Source organism: Indicator indicator, chromosome 6 (assembly GCF_027791375.1).
Source record: "Indicator indicator isolate 239-I01 chromosome 6, UM_Iind_1.1, whole genome shotgun sequence".
Classification (NCBI taxonomy): domain Eukaryota; kingdom Metazoa; phylum Chordata; class Aves; order Piciformes; family Indicatoridae; genus Indicator; species Indicator indicator.
In genome coordinates, this window is record NC_072015.1 from 17,550,574 (window position 1) to 17,569,791 (window position 19,218).

A 19,218-nucleotide genomic window follows, 5' to 3' on the forward strand; every position below is an offset into this window, starting at 1 on the left:
TTATTATACTGGAAATGATTCTCCAGGCTTCACACAGAATTCTTAAACAGTTAATGCCTGAACTTCTAAGCATGATACAGGAAGTAGATGCCATTGTAACCTTCCTTTCTCTTATTATTATAGAAAATATTTGTTCAGAATATAGAATTTTAAACATTCAATTTTAAGGGCAGTTATTTAACAATTCATCTCTGAATTGAATTAAATAATGTTGTGGGTTTGGCAAAATGTAGATTTAATACCTCCTAGTTCATGTTAATGCTAAGAAGAATAGATTTTTTTCAATTTTTTTTAAATAAAGAAGTCCTTCATCATCTCCTGCTTTTCTTCTCCTATTTGTTCTATGTCATATATGAGCCAGACTGTAAAACAACAGTTGTTGGGCACCATCTTGGTGTGTTGGGGTTTTGTTTGTTTGATTGGTTGTTTTTTTTGTAGATTTTGTTTTGGTTTGGCTTTGTTTTTGTTTTTTTTTTTAATTTGTATGGATGAGTTCTGAAAGGGAGGAGAAACAAGGTTCTGTATAGTAAATCTTGATTTGTTGGTATCTTTTGCACTTGTTTATATTTACTCCTTTATGAGGCAAGAATTTTCCACTACCACCATCCCCACAGTTTTTATAAAGGAAAGTTCAGTAGTAATGATTCTGAATACAACTTAAATGTGCCATCCTAAGAAATCTCAATGCATTTCATATACCATTTTAAAGCACAGCTTATAGTCTTAAAGAACTGCTCCAAGGCATTTTCCAAGATGAAAACAAAGGGAAGAAAAGTAATACTTGAATGGATAAAACTGCAGCCTTATCAATTTGTGAGGTATGGCTTATTTTTAATGTACATCTGAAGTACAACAGTGACATCTATTTAAATAGCTCATCTGTAATTCTAGAAATCTTTAGAAGTAAATTGTGCGCCTTAAGGCAAAAACTGATTTCTAGCAATAATCAGGAAAGAATGAAGAAAGAGAAGGAAAACAAAGAACAAGAGTATGTAGTTAGAAGCAAACCCCTCACATTCCATCTCAGAACAGCTTCATACAACATGAAGTATTATTACTTTCTTTATGTACAAATGTGATTTAATAGGAATTTTTCTCAGTTAAAGGGGCCTGGCCTTGAACAACCTGGTTTAGTGGAAGGTGTTGCTGCCAATGGTAGGGAGTTTGAAACTAGGTGATCTTTAAGGTGCCTTCCAATCCAAATCATTCTATGAATATGAATTCTCTGAAATGTGATACCCAAAATGTCCGAATTCTGCCTCTGGTGTAACTTAGACCTCATACAACTCTTAACTGGGAAAAATTCCCTTTAAATCACATTTGTACATAAGAAAGTAATAATACATTATGTTGTATGAAGCTGTTCTGAGATGGAATGTGAGGTGTTTAAGAGACTAGTGGTTTTTGGGTTTGTGGGAGTTGAGGGGAGATTGCATTGATATGGAAGTAAGAATCAAGTAACCCTAAATGTCTTAAATTTTCTTTTCTCAGTGGGATATATTAGAGTTACTTTTTGAACTCTTGCCCATCTGCAAGAAAGTGGAGTTCTTCCTTTAGTGTAACCTACTATCTGGAATTGAGTAATAGCAGTGGAAAAAAAAAAAGTCTTTTTTTGTTTTTTTTTTTTTAGGGGGGGAGGGTAATTTCTCATGTACAGCAGTATTTATTCTGATGATAAACTGTACTTAGGTGAATACAGAAGAAAGAGTAGTTGGACTTCCACTATTGTTATGGATTTGTAAGAAATGTAAGGGAAAAAAATCTGCAACCAGAAGACAGTTGATAAGCTTCCTTCCACTGTAGTATTTTTCCATCTGATTACTAATTTATTATTTGGTTCTTCTTTAGAGATTTTGAGTTTGTTCCTTTGGGTTCCCATAAAACTTAGAAAGAAAATTAGTTTAATTGTGTTTCTCTTTACATAAGTTGTAATAGCTTTATGATGCTCAAAGCAATCCACTATTGGAAGTTAGTTCTAAGTTTTGTAGATTTATTGCCTGTTTTGAGACTCCTGATTGACTGATTCTTGGTATCTTTAGATAACTGAATGAACAGTTAAATCAGGGTTACTATTTCTCTGAGGGAGAAGAGATATTTTATTTCTTTCAAGGTATTTTGCTTTAAGGACTGCATTAACTTCCATGCACATTGTCACCTTTTCCTCCTGAGTATGTTTTCCATTTTGAGGCTGAGAAAATACTGTCAATAGGACGCTTTTATGAAAATACCATTGATCATCTAAACAACAGTACCTGTACTTTCTGTCAGTATGAAATAATTTTGTGAGGTTCCAGTATGATATTGGTTGGATTTTATATTAATCACAAAGTGTAAATATGCACATTTTAACTGAAAGTTCCTGTCAGTATGCTCCAATACTGATGCAGAATCCTCAAAACCCATTTTGAAGGCTTTCTTTCAAGAGCCTTGGTATTTTTCACTATATTTGATCTCTGTGTAGATCTTGATGGAAAATCAAGAACTTATGTGAAATTAATTACTGATCACTATTTATCTACTGAGATTGTAGCACTGATTTTGTTTTACTGACAGACCAGGTCAGTGATTTGCAGGCAAAGACCAAAGGATTTATCCAGAATCATCCAGTTTTTAATAATGTGTGTGTTTTCATAGCTTGGAAGACCCATACTAATTCTTGAAGCATTTAATAATAATAAAAAAGAATAAATTGAAAATGCTTTTACAACAATAATTGAAAAGGAATTAGAGTTACAATGAAAGTCTTTGAGAGACCAGTCAGTACAGTTGTGAGTGTAATAATCTAAGCTCAGAAACCTGAAATTGCGGGTTTTAGTGATGAGTAAGTGGCTTTCTTTTCTTTCTCTATTAGATAGAAAATGGTCGACTGTGGAACTCTATCGTGAAGACCTCAGAAGAAAAACAGTTTTTCCAGTCAGCTTTTCATAATGTAAATATAATTTGAGCTTTCCCAACTGGGCAGCTAAACCATGAACAAGCAGAAAAAAACATTTTGGACTATATTTCTGTACCAGGCTTCACCTTCTATCTCAGAAACTTATTAAAAGATTACAGCTGAAAGGACAAGAGAAAGAAATCCTTGAACAGGAAGCTTATCCTACAATGAGAATTACAAGTACATCTTGTATCTGCCCAGTGCTAGTTTGTCTGTGTTTTGTGCAGAGGTGTTATGGAGCTGCTCACCATGGCTCCATCAAGGTGACCAGAAATCAAACCAAACACGTAGAAGGCGAAACAGAAGTGCATCATCGTCCCAAGCGTGGATGGGTGTGGAATCAGTTCTTTGTTTTAGAAGAACACATGGGACCAGATCCTCAGTATGTAGGAAAGGTAAGGTGGTTGTCTTCTGTTTGATTTTGTTTTTTTTTTACTCATCCCCTGAAATATGTCACTGACAGAGGCAAAGCAAGTATCTCCTTAGATGACATGTAATTTTTTAAAGGAGGACACCTCTTGTATTGCTACATTCATGCACAGTGAACTTGCCAGTTGCCTATGTATACTTTCTGTGATTATTAAAAAGGGAAAAGATAAAATAAATAGCGTAAAGATAGTAAAATATTCATCATATTTCTTCAGTATTTTTTCTGAGCTCAGCTAAACATGTGCAGCTGATCCTCTTATATCAGATTCTAGATCCTCAAATGCATGTGTCTTAAATATGTGACTGCTAACTACTTTTCAAGACTATTTCAGAGTAAGATTCAGTTCTGCTTCAGGGAACGTTACACAGTCCACACTCCAGTGTGATAGTAGGGCGAAAAAGGATTCCCCCAAAGGGAAATTCTCCGTGATTTTCTTCAGAAAAAGAGGCAGTAGGTGTGTTATTCATTGAAATTCTTCAGCAACTTGTGAGAACAAGAAGCCATGCGTTTATGTTTTGACATATATAGTGAGCTTTAGGCATAAAGTTCATGCTGATACAGTTCTAGGCTGTCCAGCTGAAGTCTGGTTTGTCAGGTATAATGTTGTCTGTGTAGCTGGTGTAGTTTGCATTTGAATAACACAAAACTGTATATATAGGTGCAAGATATATGACAAATGGAGCTTTTCTCCCTCTTAATACTGTCTTTCAGCGTTATGATGGATTTTTATTATGTAATCTAGATTAATATTAATTTCCTTAAAGAAAGTGGAGAAAAACATTGAATATGAGAGAAGAGGAAAAGTAGTTAATATGAGGGCATGGGAAAGCAATTATTCCATTTTAGTTTTCCTAAACTAAGTTGGTAATCCTGAAAATCATATCTTAGAACATGAAAAATATCCAAGGAAACCAGTAGCTGCTGCAATCACAGATGCCTGGTAGCATCAGCTTTCAAATTTGAACAGTGTCATCTGAACTAAAAATAGCAAGTGAAACATCTGTATTTAAGAAACCATTAACACAAAGACAATAAATTCTTTAGTTATGCCAACCTTAGTGAAATACCAAGTCTTTCAACATACTGAAAACTGTAGAGATTTGTGCAGGAAATTTAAATTGGGGAAGGACCTTTGAAAATGGAGATAGTGGATTACTTTGAACGAGAAGCTTTTAAAGTGGGTAAGGGCTTGAGGAGATACGTTTCCAGACCCATTTTAGACTGATTAATATTTTCATTAATGATTTTGGAATAGATGAAATATTTTACAAACACATTGCTGATGCAGAGCTATGCAGGAGAATCAAAGCACTGTCTGGAAAGAGATAGGTAGTATGAATAACAGAGTAAACCTCAGGACCACAACATAGTAAGGCTCTTACAGAACAGTATAAAGAAGTTCTGTTATACACTACTGGTTTGTCAGGTGTAAGTGACAGAGGAAGATCTGGTCACCAATTATTGCTTCTATTTCATACCTTAAAGAAGGTAAATATTATGCTAGGCTGCAAAAGTGGAGATAATTAAAACTGAGGTGAAGTACTGAAGCTATTGTGAAAAATAGTGTTAACCTATTAACTGCTCTCATTACTTCAAGAAAAAGGAATTTATGTATAAATCTGTATAGGAAAATAAAAAAACAAATACTGTGGTTTAAGAGGTGGTGAAGAATAAAATACATTTTACTTAATTGTTCCCACAAATAATAGCACAGGGCATGTATTACTCTGTAAGTACACTTCAGAAAAAACCACAAAGGAAAGAAGAACTACTGAAGCTGATTCAGCTTTTATGAGAGAAAATGAGGTTTTGTGGTCATGCATTAATTTAGAATGGAAGTAAGAAAATAAGTGAGCTTCTGAAAGAGTCTACCAATAGGCAGAGTGAAAATTAAAAATATGAAAGGTTTTTCCAGGTAAAGCATGTTTGTCTTTATGGAATCATTTATAGAAACAATTGCATGCCTGAATTCAGAGAGCTAAGGGATGGTCCCTTTCATTTTTGTGTTCCTATGACAGCATTCTATATTTTCTTTCATCATCTGACCACTCTATTAATGCTACATTTACAGAGACAAATGAATATGATTTCTTTCAATCCTTTGTCAGAATGTGACTTCATGTATTGTTTGAGGATATTTCTTCATCTATGCTTATGAGTTTTTCGTCCCTTTTCCTCAAAGAATTCCCTGTGGTGGTAATCTTTTCTTTTTTTTTTTTTTTTAATTTGAGTACTCCACATCAGTAAACTTATAGTTGGAGAAGCTTTGTAGGCTGTAGAAGCATCTCTATTCCGTTTTCCATTGTTTTTAATTATTCTAATGATCTGATTTACTGCAAAGATCTGTCATACCAGGTCAGGTATATATTTTCAATTCAGAAAAAAAGGGAAAGCTTAGCTGGCACTGATATGTCAGTAATTAGCAAGATTTCACTAGTGGTCATTGTTCAAGAGTTCATTTTATTTTAAGATTTTACTGATGCTGTATTTAGTTTTACACACCTTATCAAGGTTTCATTCTACATGCTGCTAATTTAACAAGAGGTTTTCATGTAGATCCCTTCAGTTTGTGAAGAAAGGAAATACGAGCAGTGCCCTTTAACTCCATGCTTTTCTTTGGTGGCAGCATGCTACCAACTCTATCAATTCTTAATTCTGTAGACTACCTTGCTTCACTGGTAAGAGTTTTGCTATTTGAGATCTGTGTTTTCACATTTTTCTTGCCTAATTTGGATGTAGCAAATGTTAGGACAACAAGTCATCATAATATTTTAATACCAAGTACACCCCCATTTCTCAATTCTTTCTCTATATAAAAGGTCATTTGGAGACTGCAGATCTGTATAAAATCAATACATGTTAGTCATACTCAAAGTGTTTACAAGAATATGGCAAAACACTGGTCCTAGAAAAAAGGGATTGGGGTAGAAATGAGGAAGGATCCTTTTGCAGAGGTTCTGGGATTATTGAACTGGTTGCCAGTTTTTGCACTGGGTGTAACTTCATTGTTTCAAGGTATGTTTTCCTGAACAAACAACTCCAAAAGTAGTTTTTTTATTTAAAAAGGTGTCTTAAAAAATTTAAAACCACAGTGACTTCTTTTTAAAAAATGCTGAATTATTTGAGGAGGCTTTCTTGAAACCTTCACAATGATGAATAGTGTCTAACTATCTTAGGTCTTACAGAATGCTCATCTCTGGGTTTAAGTATGTATGGGTAGGTGTGTGTGTATGTGAAATGGAGAAACTGGAAATTTGATTAAGCAGGAACAAATACCTTTGTCTTAGAAAAGCAGCTTGGATCCACAGAAACCAGCTTTCAGCTACATGTGACTTCTTATCCTTTGCATCTCTCTAATGAAAAACTATTCTAATGAAAATAAAACTGTGAGCACTGAAAGGGACAGGACTGGTTGAATGTACCTTGGCCTGATGAGGAATCGTGTGCTTACTGGACCATCTCAGGCAAATGAAGATTCTCTTGAGGAAATCTAGAAAAAACTGTATTGTAGGGCTGCAAGCTTTAACATTTCTCAGTTGCCATGGCTGATTCCGTTTGCATCTGTCTCACATTTTCTGCATGTTTCCAGGTTAGATAATTCAGGATAAGGAAAACACAATAAAATGTATTGTAGAATATAAGAGAAATAGAGTACATGCTTTTGTCCATAGCATTCTTCATTTTGAACCTTCTCACCTCTTTGTCTCTAGAAGGTCTGCTTCTGTTATTTCTTAAGTGTTGCACTGGAAGCAGGTCATAACTACACATTCAATATTCTGTTTAATTTGGAGGGAGAAGCAAATGTGCAGTAGTAAAGGGAAGGTCAATGTTGGTTTGAACGCTGAGCGAGACTTGCTATTAGAGGTAATAGCAAAGGAATATAATGGACAAGATGGACACTTGATTTCTCTGTGGATCCTTTGGATCCCTGAAATACTGAATGTACGATTCTTAATTCACTTCCTACACACTTTGAAGTGCAACTAGGAATGGCTTTTCAAGTATTCAAACCTACACTGAGTTTTAAACTGCATTTTTCTTCCCAAATGTAGGGGCTAAGAGGAGTCACACTTTGTGTAGTTCCTACATTTACCTGTCATTAAAAAAACAAACAAAAAAACCACAACACTTTCAGATTTGTGTTGATGGGAAAGATACTTTTAAAGTATCCTGAAATTATTATACAGAAATTTAGATTAGGAAAGAAATCTCAGGTGTTATACAGGATTTTCAAAGTTGTAATTTTACTATTGAAAACAGAAATACATCATAACAGACTCGTCATTCAAAATAATACAGTGACATGTCATGGCAATAAGTTAGCTGTAATACAGGAGAGTGAATCTAATTTCCCTCATCCTATAAAGACAATTTCATATTTCAGATTTAGTAAAAGTAAGGGGGAAAAAGCATACTGTAGAATAAGTGCTAAGGAAGAAACAAAGGGGTGTTTTACAATTAAAGTACTTTTAAATATTAGAAGTTTGCATAAAATAAAACATAAGGAAACAGTTCCAAAACCCTATTATGATAAAAAAGTGGGGGGTTTGGTGTTTTGTTTTTTTTTTTTTTTTTTATTTCTATAAAGGGAAAAGGAAAGTGTAGATGTTCTAATCTAAAGATTTTTCATGTAGCTTGTTATCCACTTTCTCACCTTTGTAAAAAGAGACATGCAAATGGCATAATCAGCATCTAGAATAACATGCATCTCATTTTCTACCTTTTAGGTTGCTAGTTTCACAAGTAATGTATTTAGATAATTTTTTTTCTATAGGTAGCAAAAATGCACCTTGGTTTAGTGGGCATGATGGTGCTGGATTGATAAAGTGTTTATCTGGTTTAACTTATTGTAAGTCAATATGGAATTGCATCAAGAAGAAGAAGATATGCTGACAAACTTGTGTGAACTGGCATGTTGATTAATCCTCAAGTAGCTTCTCATACTTATTTTAGGAGAGGTACATATTCATGTTCATTGACTGTGTAACTCTTCATACCCACATGCTTTGTTGTCTTTATAGATGCTGTTGCATCACTTAGCTATTCAGTATATTTTATCAGCTCATTGATATGTATTTATAAAAGGAAATACTAGCTAGACTTTTATTTAGCTTGCTTAAAGAATGATGGGAACTCTTTTGTGGAGATTTGGACTCTAAGTAATCCTCTTTACTGTATATTAAGTTACTAAAAGAATGCACATCACCACAGTTAATTTCTCTTTTTATCTAAAAGGATAAAAATATAGCATAAGGTATACTTCTAGAAGACTTTCGTTAACATCTTCTTTGGGATATCTGTCCAGCTCTTTAAAACCTGTAAAACAGATATGCTGTGTAAATCCTATTTTACTGAAAACAAGAATAGGTTATGTGCCCATCGTAGCATTTACTCAAGTAAAAGATTTCTGAATTGAAAGCTTACTGTTGCAAAGTGAGTTCAGATGAAAAGTTCAACACAGTGGAAGTATTGTTTTTCTGTATTGATTTAGATACACACTACACTGAACATACAATCTTGGATTCTATTTTTCTTAAAAATAAGATGTTCTTTGAAAACAGAACAGTTTTATACATCAGTGTTTATTGTGTTGCTTTAGGATTCCATTTCTGTTTTTGTTGTCATTCAATGGAGTCCTCCTTTCACACAGAGAGAAAATAGAAGCTAATGTTGACTTCTTGCCTCAGTTTTAGTACACCTGATGTTATTTCAGATGTGATTGTTTATGCACCTACATACTTCTTCCATTTCCCAGGCTCTCCAAAAGCAGGGACTTAAGAGAAGTACATCTTATAAGAACAGATGTTTCCATGCTGTAATGTTATACTGTGAAGTTAATAGTGTTTCAGTTGCACTTTTTCCTGGATGATTGCAATACAATTATTTTTATTTTGTAAACATCCATTCAGTAGAAGAGGGCAATTGCCATTTTGTATTTTCTTCCTCTGTTTGACAAGGGTGTGGAATAGCTTCTTGACTTGTGGACACTGCTGTGCATGATACAGTCATATCTCCTGGGCCAATGACTCCTTCTGAGAATTCCATCAAAGACGTGATTTTACCAGGAACACTGCATTTCATTGAAATATGTTTTATAACTCAAACCAAAGTCTGGGGGAAATCTGAGGATGCTGCAGAGACATAATGAAAACTTCAGTAGTATCAGCAGACTTGAATTTTGCTACGTGCACTATTCAGGATAAATCCCCTCTCCTCACCTTCATCTTCCCCAAGCAGCTCCTGCTCCCTCTGCACCATCCTCCACTCTGCCTAAACAGCTTCTGTTGCACCACTACCACCACCATTTTTGCACCCATCCCAGAGCCAGGGGCAAGATCCTCAACCAGCCAAGATGCCAAACAGAGAAGTTCAGCTCCAGGAAGGAGCCCATAGATAATATTAGAAAAATTATCCAATCTCTTCCTACGTAGCCGGGGGGCCACTAGGCCCCCCAGCCTTTGTTCCCACTCCAGTCACCCGGTGTGCACCATGGAGACTCACCAGTGATGAGAGGAGGAGGATTCCTCAGCCCAGATGGGCTCAGCTTGGGACTTCCGTCTTTCCTGAGGGGGATTAAAAAGGAGAGTGGGTGGGGAGTGTAAAGTGGCCATACCTGGGGTGGGAGGAGACTCCAACAGAGCCCAGGTGCTCTGGGATTTGAGGGGGAAAAAGGGGCAGGTGAATCTCATAGGCATTGTCTCAAGCAGGGGTTCCCCTGGGCTCTTCAGCACAACACATACTGCAAATTAACATTTGAGAGAAGCCTTGATAAGAGATTCTTCTAGGCTGGGCTCTCATTGGTAGACTCTGCTCTGGTAATATTGTGCTAGGGCCCAATTTTTGTCTACTTAAACCAATTGGCAATGACAATTGGAAAAGAAAGAGGAGGTTCTAATGCTCTCCTTGAAAAAATATGCTGCTCTCCAAACAAAACTGATAATTTATTTAAATGACATAATGGTAGTGTCACTGCCAGAACTTAGAATTTGCTTTTAGAATTCTGTGAATATTATTTTGTTGTTTATTATTTGTCAACAATAAGTTTTAAGTTAATTATCTGCAGTTATTTCAAAATAATTTGTTTCTATGTACATAATCAATTCTACTCTAAATTAATTAGGTTGGTGAAATAGTTCTTGATTATTTTCAAATCAGCCTTGGATTTGAATTTAGCATATATATCAAAATAATCTATTTTTTTTTCAACAGAAGAAAACGTATCTTATATCCAGATTTATTTGTAGTCCAATGAAAATATTGTAAAAGTGTTTACTAGTCTGTTAAATCCCACCCCCCCCCCAATGCTCCAAGAATCCAAATTAATTAATTAAAACAAATGTGGGGAACCAGTCACACAATTACAGCACTAATAAAAAACTCTTCTACTTTACAACTGCCCCTTTTATCCAGGCTTCTTTCTCACTCTTCTGGTCATATGTGGTGTAATGGTAGTGAATTTTCTTCCTTAGGCAAGTGCAGGGGAGCATAGTGATCCCCATGAGTTGCTAGCATCCCACATTCCCAGCATGAGGGGGGTGTTGGCTTTCTCATCAATTTTTTTGATTGATTTAATGGTACCTAGTGGTGTGCTTTTCCTTTTGGTTCTCACTTCTCTATGTATCTCCTTCTGTTCTACCTGGTCCTCGGAGATTGGAGGGGCTCTGTATGGCTGGACATCTCTTAATAGGTATGCCACTTTTTGGTACTGTAGGCCGAACACCAGATACCCAAACAGCCTGTGTGCTGTAGGTCCAGCTGCATTCACAAGAAGCAATTGGGTGCACAAATAGTTCAGTTTATTCACATGCAACATGAACACACAGATTCTTTAAGACTGCCAAGATAAACACACTAAACTAGAGAATCACTGTCTAACTCCAAACTGCAACCACACACTTAACTAATAGGCATCCCTTCTGGGGGAGAGGGATGTGAAGGGGCAAACCCCTTGATCTGTCCTAGCTGTTTGGCATATTTCTCCATCATCTCCAAATGAGATATGAAGTTGGGGCAATATTTATACCTTGTTATCTACAGTTGTGCAGAGTGTGTAGGTGGCACTGCAGTCAAGTCATCGTTCCTGGTGGTCAACCAGTTGTTTCTTTATCAGTTGCACAAGACATTTCTTAGGGTTTTTTGTTTGTTTGTTTGTGGGTTTTTTTTTGTTTTGGTTTGGGGTTTTTTTTGTGTGTGTGGTTTTTGTTTTGGTTTGGTTGGTTGGTTTGTTTTGTTTTGATTTGTTTGTTGTGACTCCTCTGGTCAGCAGTGTTGCAGATGAGAAGTGGAAGAGCTGAAAGGTGAGCCTCCACCCAGCCTCTGTGTCTGCTCTGGTCACCATATGTTTATCAGCAGTGTTGAGCTTGGTAATTTTCAGTTGTTTGATGCTTGCAGCAGGTTTGGGGCCTAAGGTGAGATTGCTTAAGGAATAAAGTTGGAACAATTTAAGAAGGAAAAACCTGCATCTTTAAGTAGCAATTAGAAAAATATCACAGATCAATATATAATTAACAGATGAGGTGGACTATTGTAGTAACTAAGACCTACTTCAAGAGATTTTCAGTAATGTTTCTACAGTCATAGTTAAAACCCTTGATACAGCAATCAGAGAGCTGTGTTCTAACATTCAGCATATTTCCCTTGTATTTCTTTTCAACAGTGTAAGTAATCATTTCAACGTTGTAACTAATCATATTTCAGTTAGTCTCTTCTAAAATTAAGAGACTCCCACAGTGTTCCAACTCTCTGGCACAGCAGGGGAAAGAATAACACCACATGTGTGTTTATCTAAGATGTTTATTCACATCACTACAGCATGTGAGTATCTCATCCTCTAGTGTACACACGTTCTTGCAGTAGTCATTGGCAGAGGTGGTGGCATTTCACCTTTCTAGGAACGTGGGTGAGATTATTTCCCCCGGTCACATAAATTAGGTCTGAACTAATGAAGACAATATGGGTTGGCTTGAGTCTGCATTGCTTAGTGGCATTCCCTCCTCTGTCAAATTAATCTGAAAGAGAAATAGTTACAGCAGCCTTAAGTGGAGCAAGAGTCCACTATTGTCCATCTAGATTTTGCTCCCTTGCTCTTTTCATAAATCATTATAGACATAGCTCAGAAATGCAATCTCCCAAAACATGTATATATAACCTAAGCAGTGAATTGCATTTATTCTCAATAGAAATACTTCTGTGGAATAAACCACTTGTTGTGTAGATGATTGCATAGTACTCAGGGAAAAGAAAAAAGTGCACCATGCTCAGGGACATGAATCTCTCATTAATCTCACAGGCATTGTCTTAAGTAGGGATTCCCCTGGGCCCTCTTCAGCACAACACATATTGCAAATTAAAATTTGAGAGAAGCCTTGATATGTTTCAACTTGGGCCAATTTGTACTGAGATGGAAGAAATGAAGAGGACAAACAGTTATTTAATACTTACAGGAAAAAAAAATATAAACCAACTGGCAAAGGAAAGGCACTTCTGTTATGCAGTAACAAGTGCTGTGTTAAAATCATAGCATCATTTCAGTTGGGAGAGACCTCCAAGATCATCCAGTCCAACCCTCAACCCAACACCTCCATGGCCATTAAACCATGTCCCTGAGTGCTGTGGCCACACCTTCATTGAACACCTCCAGGGATGGTGACTCCACCACCTAACTGGGCAGCCTCATCCAATCCCTGACCACTCTTGCAGCAAAGAATTTTTTCCTACTCTCCAAACTAAAACTCCATTGGCACAATTTCAGGCCATTTCCTCTCATTCTATCACCTGATACTAGAGAGAAGAGACCAATCCCCACCTCACTCCAACCTCGTCTCAGGGAGTTGTATGGAGCAATGAGGTCTCCCCTCAGCCTCCTTTTCTTCAGGCTGAACAAGCCCAGTTCCCTCAGCTACTCCTCACCAGCCCTGTTTTCCAGACCCTCCGCCAGCTTTGCTGCCCTTCTCTGGACACACTCAAGCAACTCAATATCCTTCTTGGATATTGAGGGGCCCAAAACGGAACCAAATATTCAAGGTGCAGCCTTGAATTGTGCTTCATTTTATGTAAGTATTGATGGGTTTGTTCGTATTGCACGGAGGCAAAGCAAACCATGAACTGCTGTTATTGTGCATCATGAGAGATGTATGGAAAATAAAGTTGTTTTAAAATCCCCTCCTTTCACCACCACCTCCCCTTTCCCACCCCACCTGCCCCATTTTCCCCCTTTTTCCCCTCAAATCCCAGAGCACTTGGGCTCTGTTGGAGTCTCCTCACACCCCAGGTGTGGCCACTTTGCGCTCCCTGCCCACTCCCTTTTTTAATCCCCCCTAGAAAGAGCAGAAGCCCCAGGCTGAGCCCATCTGGGCTGAGGGATCATCCTCCTCCTCTCATCACTGGCCCCCTGGTTAGGTCAGAAGAGGGTTGAGGGTCCCTCTGATTTAGGGTGCTGGCTGGGCCTCCTTTCTGGGGCTGAGCTCCTCTGTTTGGTATGTTGGCTGGCTGAGGATCTTGCCCCTGGCTCTGAGATGGGTGCAAAAATGGTGGTGGTGGAGCAGAAGCAGGAGCTGTTCAGGCAGGGTGGAGGATGGTGCAGAGGGAGCAGGAGCTGCTTTGGGAAGAAGGAGGGAAGTGGGGGGTGGGGGGGGGGGGGAGGTAATGTGGTGCAGGAGATGCTTTGGGAAGATGAAGGCTGGTGGTGGGTGTAGCAGGGGGATTAAACTAGATGACTTTTAGAGGTCTCTTCCAACTCTGATGATTCTGTGACTCTATGATCTATTTCCAACCCCCTTGCCATGGGCAGGGACACTTTCCACTAGACCAAGTCAGCATCTTTAAGGACTTTTCTTTTTACTGTACATAGAAATTAAAACATAATTTGGTAGCTATGATGAACTGATGGATTTTGGATTTGAAGATACCTTATTTTGAAAATAAATTCTTCTGTATATTGACATAAGAAATCACAGAATGTTAAGGGCTGGAAGGGACCTGGAGAGATCATCTAGTCCAAACCCCCTGCCAAAGCAGGATCACCTATACCAGGTCACACAGGAACTCATCCAGGTGGGTCTTGAATACCTCCAGAGAGGGAGACTCCACAACCCCCCAGGCAGCCTGTTCCTCCCATGTGAATATAAAATTCAGCATTGGAAAATAAAAGGCTTACATGAAACATCAGGAGTAGGGAAGCAGAAACTTCTCTTAGCTTTCTCTTGTTTTAAGTTGTTGCCTTGCAACTGCGATGTAAAAGCTCAACTGCAGATTGAAGGCTTTCAATGTCTATTAATTTTCTTCTAATGAGACTCCTGCCTGCATTTTTCAGTTGAAGTTTGTTGGGTAGCCTGGTGTTCAGCAGGTATAACATAATTGGTTGGCTGGGCAATTAGCTGAGAATCTCTACATCTATTACCTATTAGGTATAAAAGCCCTCTGACTCAAAACATATCTGGACTTATTTTTCCTTATCATCAGTGAAAAAAAAAGGTTGTTTCTTCACAGCAAAAAATACCTAATGTTATTAATAATTCCAAATGTCCCATGCATTTTGCACTATCAGAGGGAATTTCTGAACATCCTTATTTGCAGTAGAGTATTGGAGTGCTATGGCCATGTTGATATTTAAGATCTTTGAAGATAGTTCACTTACTAAATTATGCAGCAGTTTCTTATTCTGTTGATTTAATACCTATGTAACCAGTAAAATGTCATAATTCCAGTTAAGAATAAAATAGTTTTTTACTGTATTGTGTACCTGAATATGCTTTTACATATATGTGTGCAGTGTTAAAAGGAATGACAATAGGGATTGGAAAGGAGTCTGGAAACGCCTTGTGTTCCATTATTTAAAAATACTACCTAGCATTCTGTTTCAGCTTTGCTCACGTTCTGTGGAGAAATTTAATAACATCACATTACTGATATTAAGAGATAGTCAGGGCAGTGGGATAAGAATGAGTGAGTTCTCAAAATTAGAATGATTCCCTTCTAATTTAATAACACTACATAATTCTCTTCATTACTGCATTATCACTTTGTTCTCATTCTTCATCTCAAATACATTTTGTTCTTAAAGGGTTTTTTTGAAAGAAAATAAACACCAAACACAAAGCCTCTCAAGCTATCAAAAAAATCACCCATCCTTCTCAGAGAAGACATATTCATTCTTAATCTAAACAAGTAATTCTTGAAAGCCTACTTAGAATTATTGATTTAATAGGTAGTTGTATCATGTTACCTCTTAATACACCATAATCCTTAGTGACTTTTCCTTCCCCCCCAATAATTATCTGCTTTATTCTACTGAAGGAGCAGTATAAGACACTTACATTTTATAGCCAAAGTGTTTTATTAGGAACAAAGAAAATACTGGAACTCCTAGTCAAATTTCACAACTTACTTACAACAAGTACAATAAAAAAGAAAGAAAAAAGAAAAAAATATGAAACCCACTCACCAACAAATATACAAACCCCAGAATAAATGTCTATGTTTGTCTGAGGGATAGAGTAATCCTGGACAGACATCTGTCACTACCACATTGCACATTTTCTCTTGGCAGAAAATGATACTGTCCTTGGAGCCACAGAAAAGAACATAGATGGTGGGACTGAACCACAGTCATTGAAGCAAACAGTCCTCAGTGTGACTGCTTCAGGTGTAGTGCCTAAGGCAGATTTTCTAGCAATGAGTGCTGTAAGACAGCTTTTAGAAGGACTAAAAGAAAACCAAAATAAAATAAAAAAACCACTCAAATTAGTAGAATATTCCTGACAGAGAAATTTTTTAGAGTGGACATGGAACCTAAGAAATTCCAGCTTAATATGTGAACTCTGTTGGGCAGAAATGACCCTGAACAAAATTATTAACTTACCAGAAATAGTGCGTGAGGATTTACAGCAAGAGGTATGAAAGTTAAATGCTAAGTAGAATGGTGCTAGCAGTAATATTATAGAGTTTATATCTTATGTGTAAATAGCCTTTTATGAAATTTACTGTGTAATTTTATATGATCTTGTGTCTATATTCTACAGCTACACTCCAATTCTGACAAAGGTGATGGATCAGTCAAATACATCCTTACTGGAGAAGGGGCAGGAACTATATTTATTATTGATGACACAACTGGAGACATCCATTCAACCAAAAGCTTAGATCGAGAGCAGAAGACACACTATGTGCTCCATGCCCAAGCTATTGATAGACGGACAAACAAGCCACTTGAACCTGAGTCTGAATTCATTATCAAAGTGCAGGATATCAATGACAATGCACCAAAATTTACAGATGGACCATACATTGTTACTGTGCCAGAGATGTCTGAAATGGGTAAGGAAAACAAATAGTTCTATTTACCAATCTTTTAACAAAGTGACCATGCCATGTGTTGTTTGACAAAGTGGTAACACGTTATTGTATTGTTGACCATATGTGAAAGATATCACAGCTGAGAAGAGCTGATAAGACACCAAATGCATCCCTGGATGTTACTTGGGCCATTCATATTAAGAAAACGGTGCACACACAGATGTGCTGACTGTAGAGGAGGATCACTATTGAATGCTTTAACAGACACTCCTTGGTAAATGGTGCTTTGCACTCTAGGAACAAGATGTATTCATATATCCTCTTTGAACTATATGCTTTATGACATCCTGTTATGTCCACATGAGTATATGTGATTCACAGAATTATACAAAGGAATTGTAGTTTTCTAAATTATTTTAGACCATGGTGTCATATGGGTTTTACCTTCATTAAGTTTCTTATCAAGTGAACTGAAGTTCAAAAAAGTACTGATCTTTGGTTTTGCTTGTTAGAAATGTCACTACTGCTCTGTGTGAAAGATGCTGTTGTTTATTACTGAATGGATGGTACAGATATTACCTCATGAATACACAGGTTTCCCTTGCCCCTCCAAACCCTTACACACTCCATCTAAGAAACTACCTTCAAGTGCAACATGTATCTAACATTCCCAAGTGAAAAGTAACTTTTCTCCTTGCTTTTTGTCAAATAAGCAGGTGATAGGCTTTACCTTCTGCAGAGTAGAATTTTAAAAATTAAAAAGGGAAAAATATTAAACTACATTCTCTTGACCATATGGATCATACATATAAGAATGAATGAATGTTGTCATTGAATCATTTGATCTCTTTGATTGTAGTAAGTCATATGAATAGAAGTGTTCCATACTTTAAAGTAAAATACAATGTTTTGTTAATATAATTATTTTGGATGGGAAGGTACCTAGTTATAACCTTACTACTGCAGATAGGTGAAATTCTGAGAATCTGTATTTGGTTCATTTTTTTTATACCACCTGAAATTGCCCCCACCATTAACATCACCAGACTGGCTCAGTTTGGAAGCAAATGAAGCTATATTTACAAGCGACACTACAGTCTACAGTGGAATGCAATGAATATATACAAATATACAGTGTTTGCAATATTTACAGATATTTACAATTAACAAAAACAGCACAAAAACCTTCCTGGCCAAAGCCAGGAAAGCTGGCTCTCTGCCTTCCCCCCCCCACCCCTCCCACCCCATCCAAAGGAAAGAGAAAAGAAGTAGAGATTGTCAGAACTTGCCAAGGACAGCAAGGTTGTTATCTCCCAGCCTAGAAAGTGAGAAGAAAACAGAGTGAGAAGAAAACAGTATCACAGTATATCAGAGGTTGGAAGGGACCTCAAGAGATCATCAGGTCCAACCCCCCTGCCAGACAAGGATCACTTAGGGTAGTCTGCACAGGAATGCATCCAGGTGGGTTTTGAAAGTCCCCAGAGAAGGAGACTCCACAACCCCCCTGGGCAGCCTGTTCCAGTGCTCTGTCACCCTCACTGTAAAGAAGTTTCTCCTCATGTTGAGTGAAATCTTCCATGTTCAAGTTTGAACCCATTGTTCCTTGTCTTATCACTGTGAACCACCAAAAAGAGCCTGGCCCCCTCCTCCTGGCACCCACCCCTCAGATATTTATAGACATTGTTCAGATCCCCTCTCAGTCTTCTCTTCTCAAGACTAAATAGCCCCAGGGATCTCAGTCTCTCTTCATAGGGGAGATGCTCAAGTCCCCTAATCATCCTCATGGCTCTCGATTGGATTCTCTCCAGCAGGACTCTGTCTTTCTTGAACTGGGGAGCCCAAAACTGGACACAGTATTCCAGGTGTGGTCTCACCAGGGGGGAGTATAGAGGTAGCACCCAGCTAGACTGCTGAACAGACAGACTGAACTTTGTTTTGAGAACTAAATCTTGAGGGTGCTATCCCTCCAATGGAATCACTTAGAATAATCATTATTTTCCTTTTTTACAGCCAATAGTGATTTATTTACATTCTTACTACTTTCTCCTCAAGATCTGTGAAAAATTTTAAAGGCATATCCCTAAAACCAGTACACATTATTATACTGAGTTCAGAAATATGTGGAGGTGTAATAAGGGAAGTTGAATCTGTTTTGGAATTTTGCATACTGTTTGAATCACATAGTTTCACAATATGCAAAGAAGTATTTCAATGTGGAGAGTCTGATCAGGCCAAAACCACAACTTCCATTACAGATATGCACAGTAAAAACAGTTCAGTCCAAACACATCTACAATTCTTTTCTTGCATATACAAATGTGGCCTATGAAATATTTGCAAACATGTAGAAACCATACCAGTCCTGGAAAGATTGAAATATATTAAATCTTACTCCTGAAGCCTGAAATCAAAGCAGACTTCTTTTTATACTAGTGGCTTCCTCACTGATCTAAGTGGCATTAATCTTGTATGAAGTACAGAACACATATCCTTTTCTGCTGTGTAAAATCAAGCTTACCAAATACCATATTTGTAAGGGATATAAAAAGTCTCCTATTCT

At 37.3% G+C, this 19,218-nt stretch overlaps 1 protein-coding gene across 4 annotated transcripts in view; it reads left to right on the top strand.

The window, feature by feature from the left end:
• Positions 1-3,102: 3,102 nt before the first annotated feature.
• CDH18 (cadherin 18) overlaps positions 3,103-19,218 on the top strand; it is a 110,867-nt gene continuing 94,751 nt past the window's right edge. For 3 of the 4 annotated variants that reach the window (XM_054381776.1, XM_054381772.1, XM_054381773.1), the window contains exons 1-2: positions 3,103-3,330; positions 16,385-16,679. In XM_054381776.1, coding sequence (XP_054237751.1) covers positions 3,103-3,330; positions 16,385-16,679 — 523 coding nt within the window. The remainder of the gene's footprint in view (positions 3,331-16,384; positions 16,680-19,218) is intronic. The other variant, XM_054381777.1, reaches the window with a different exon arrangement.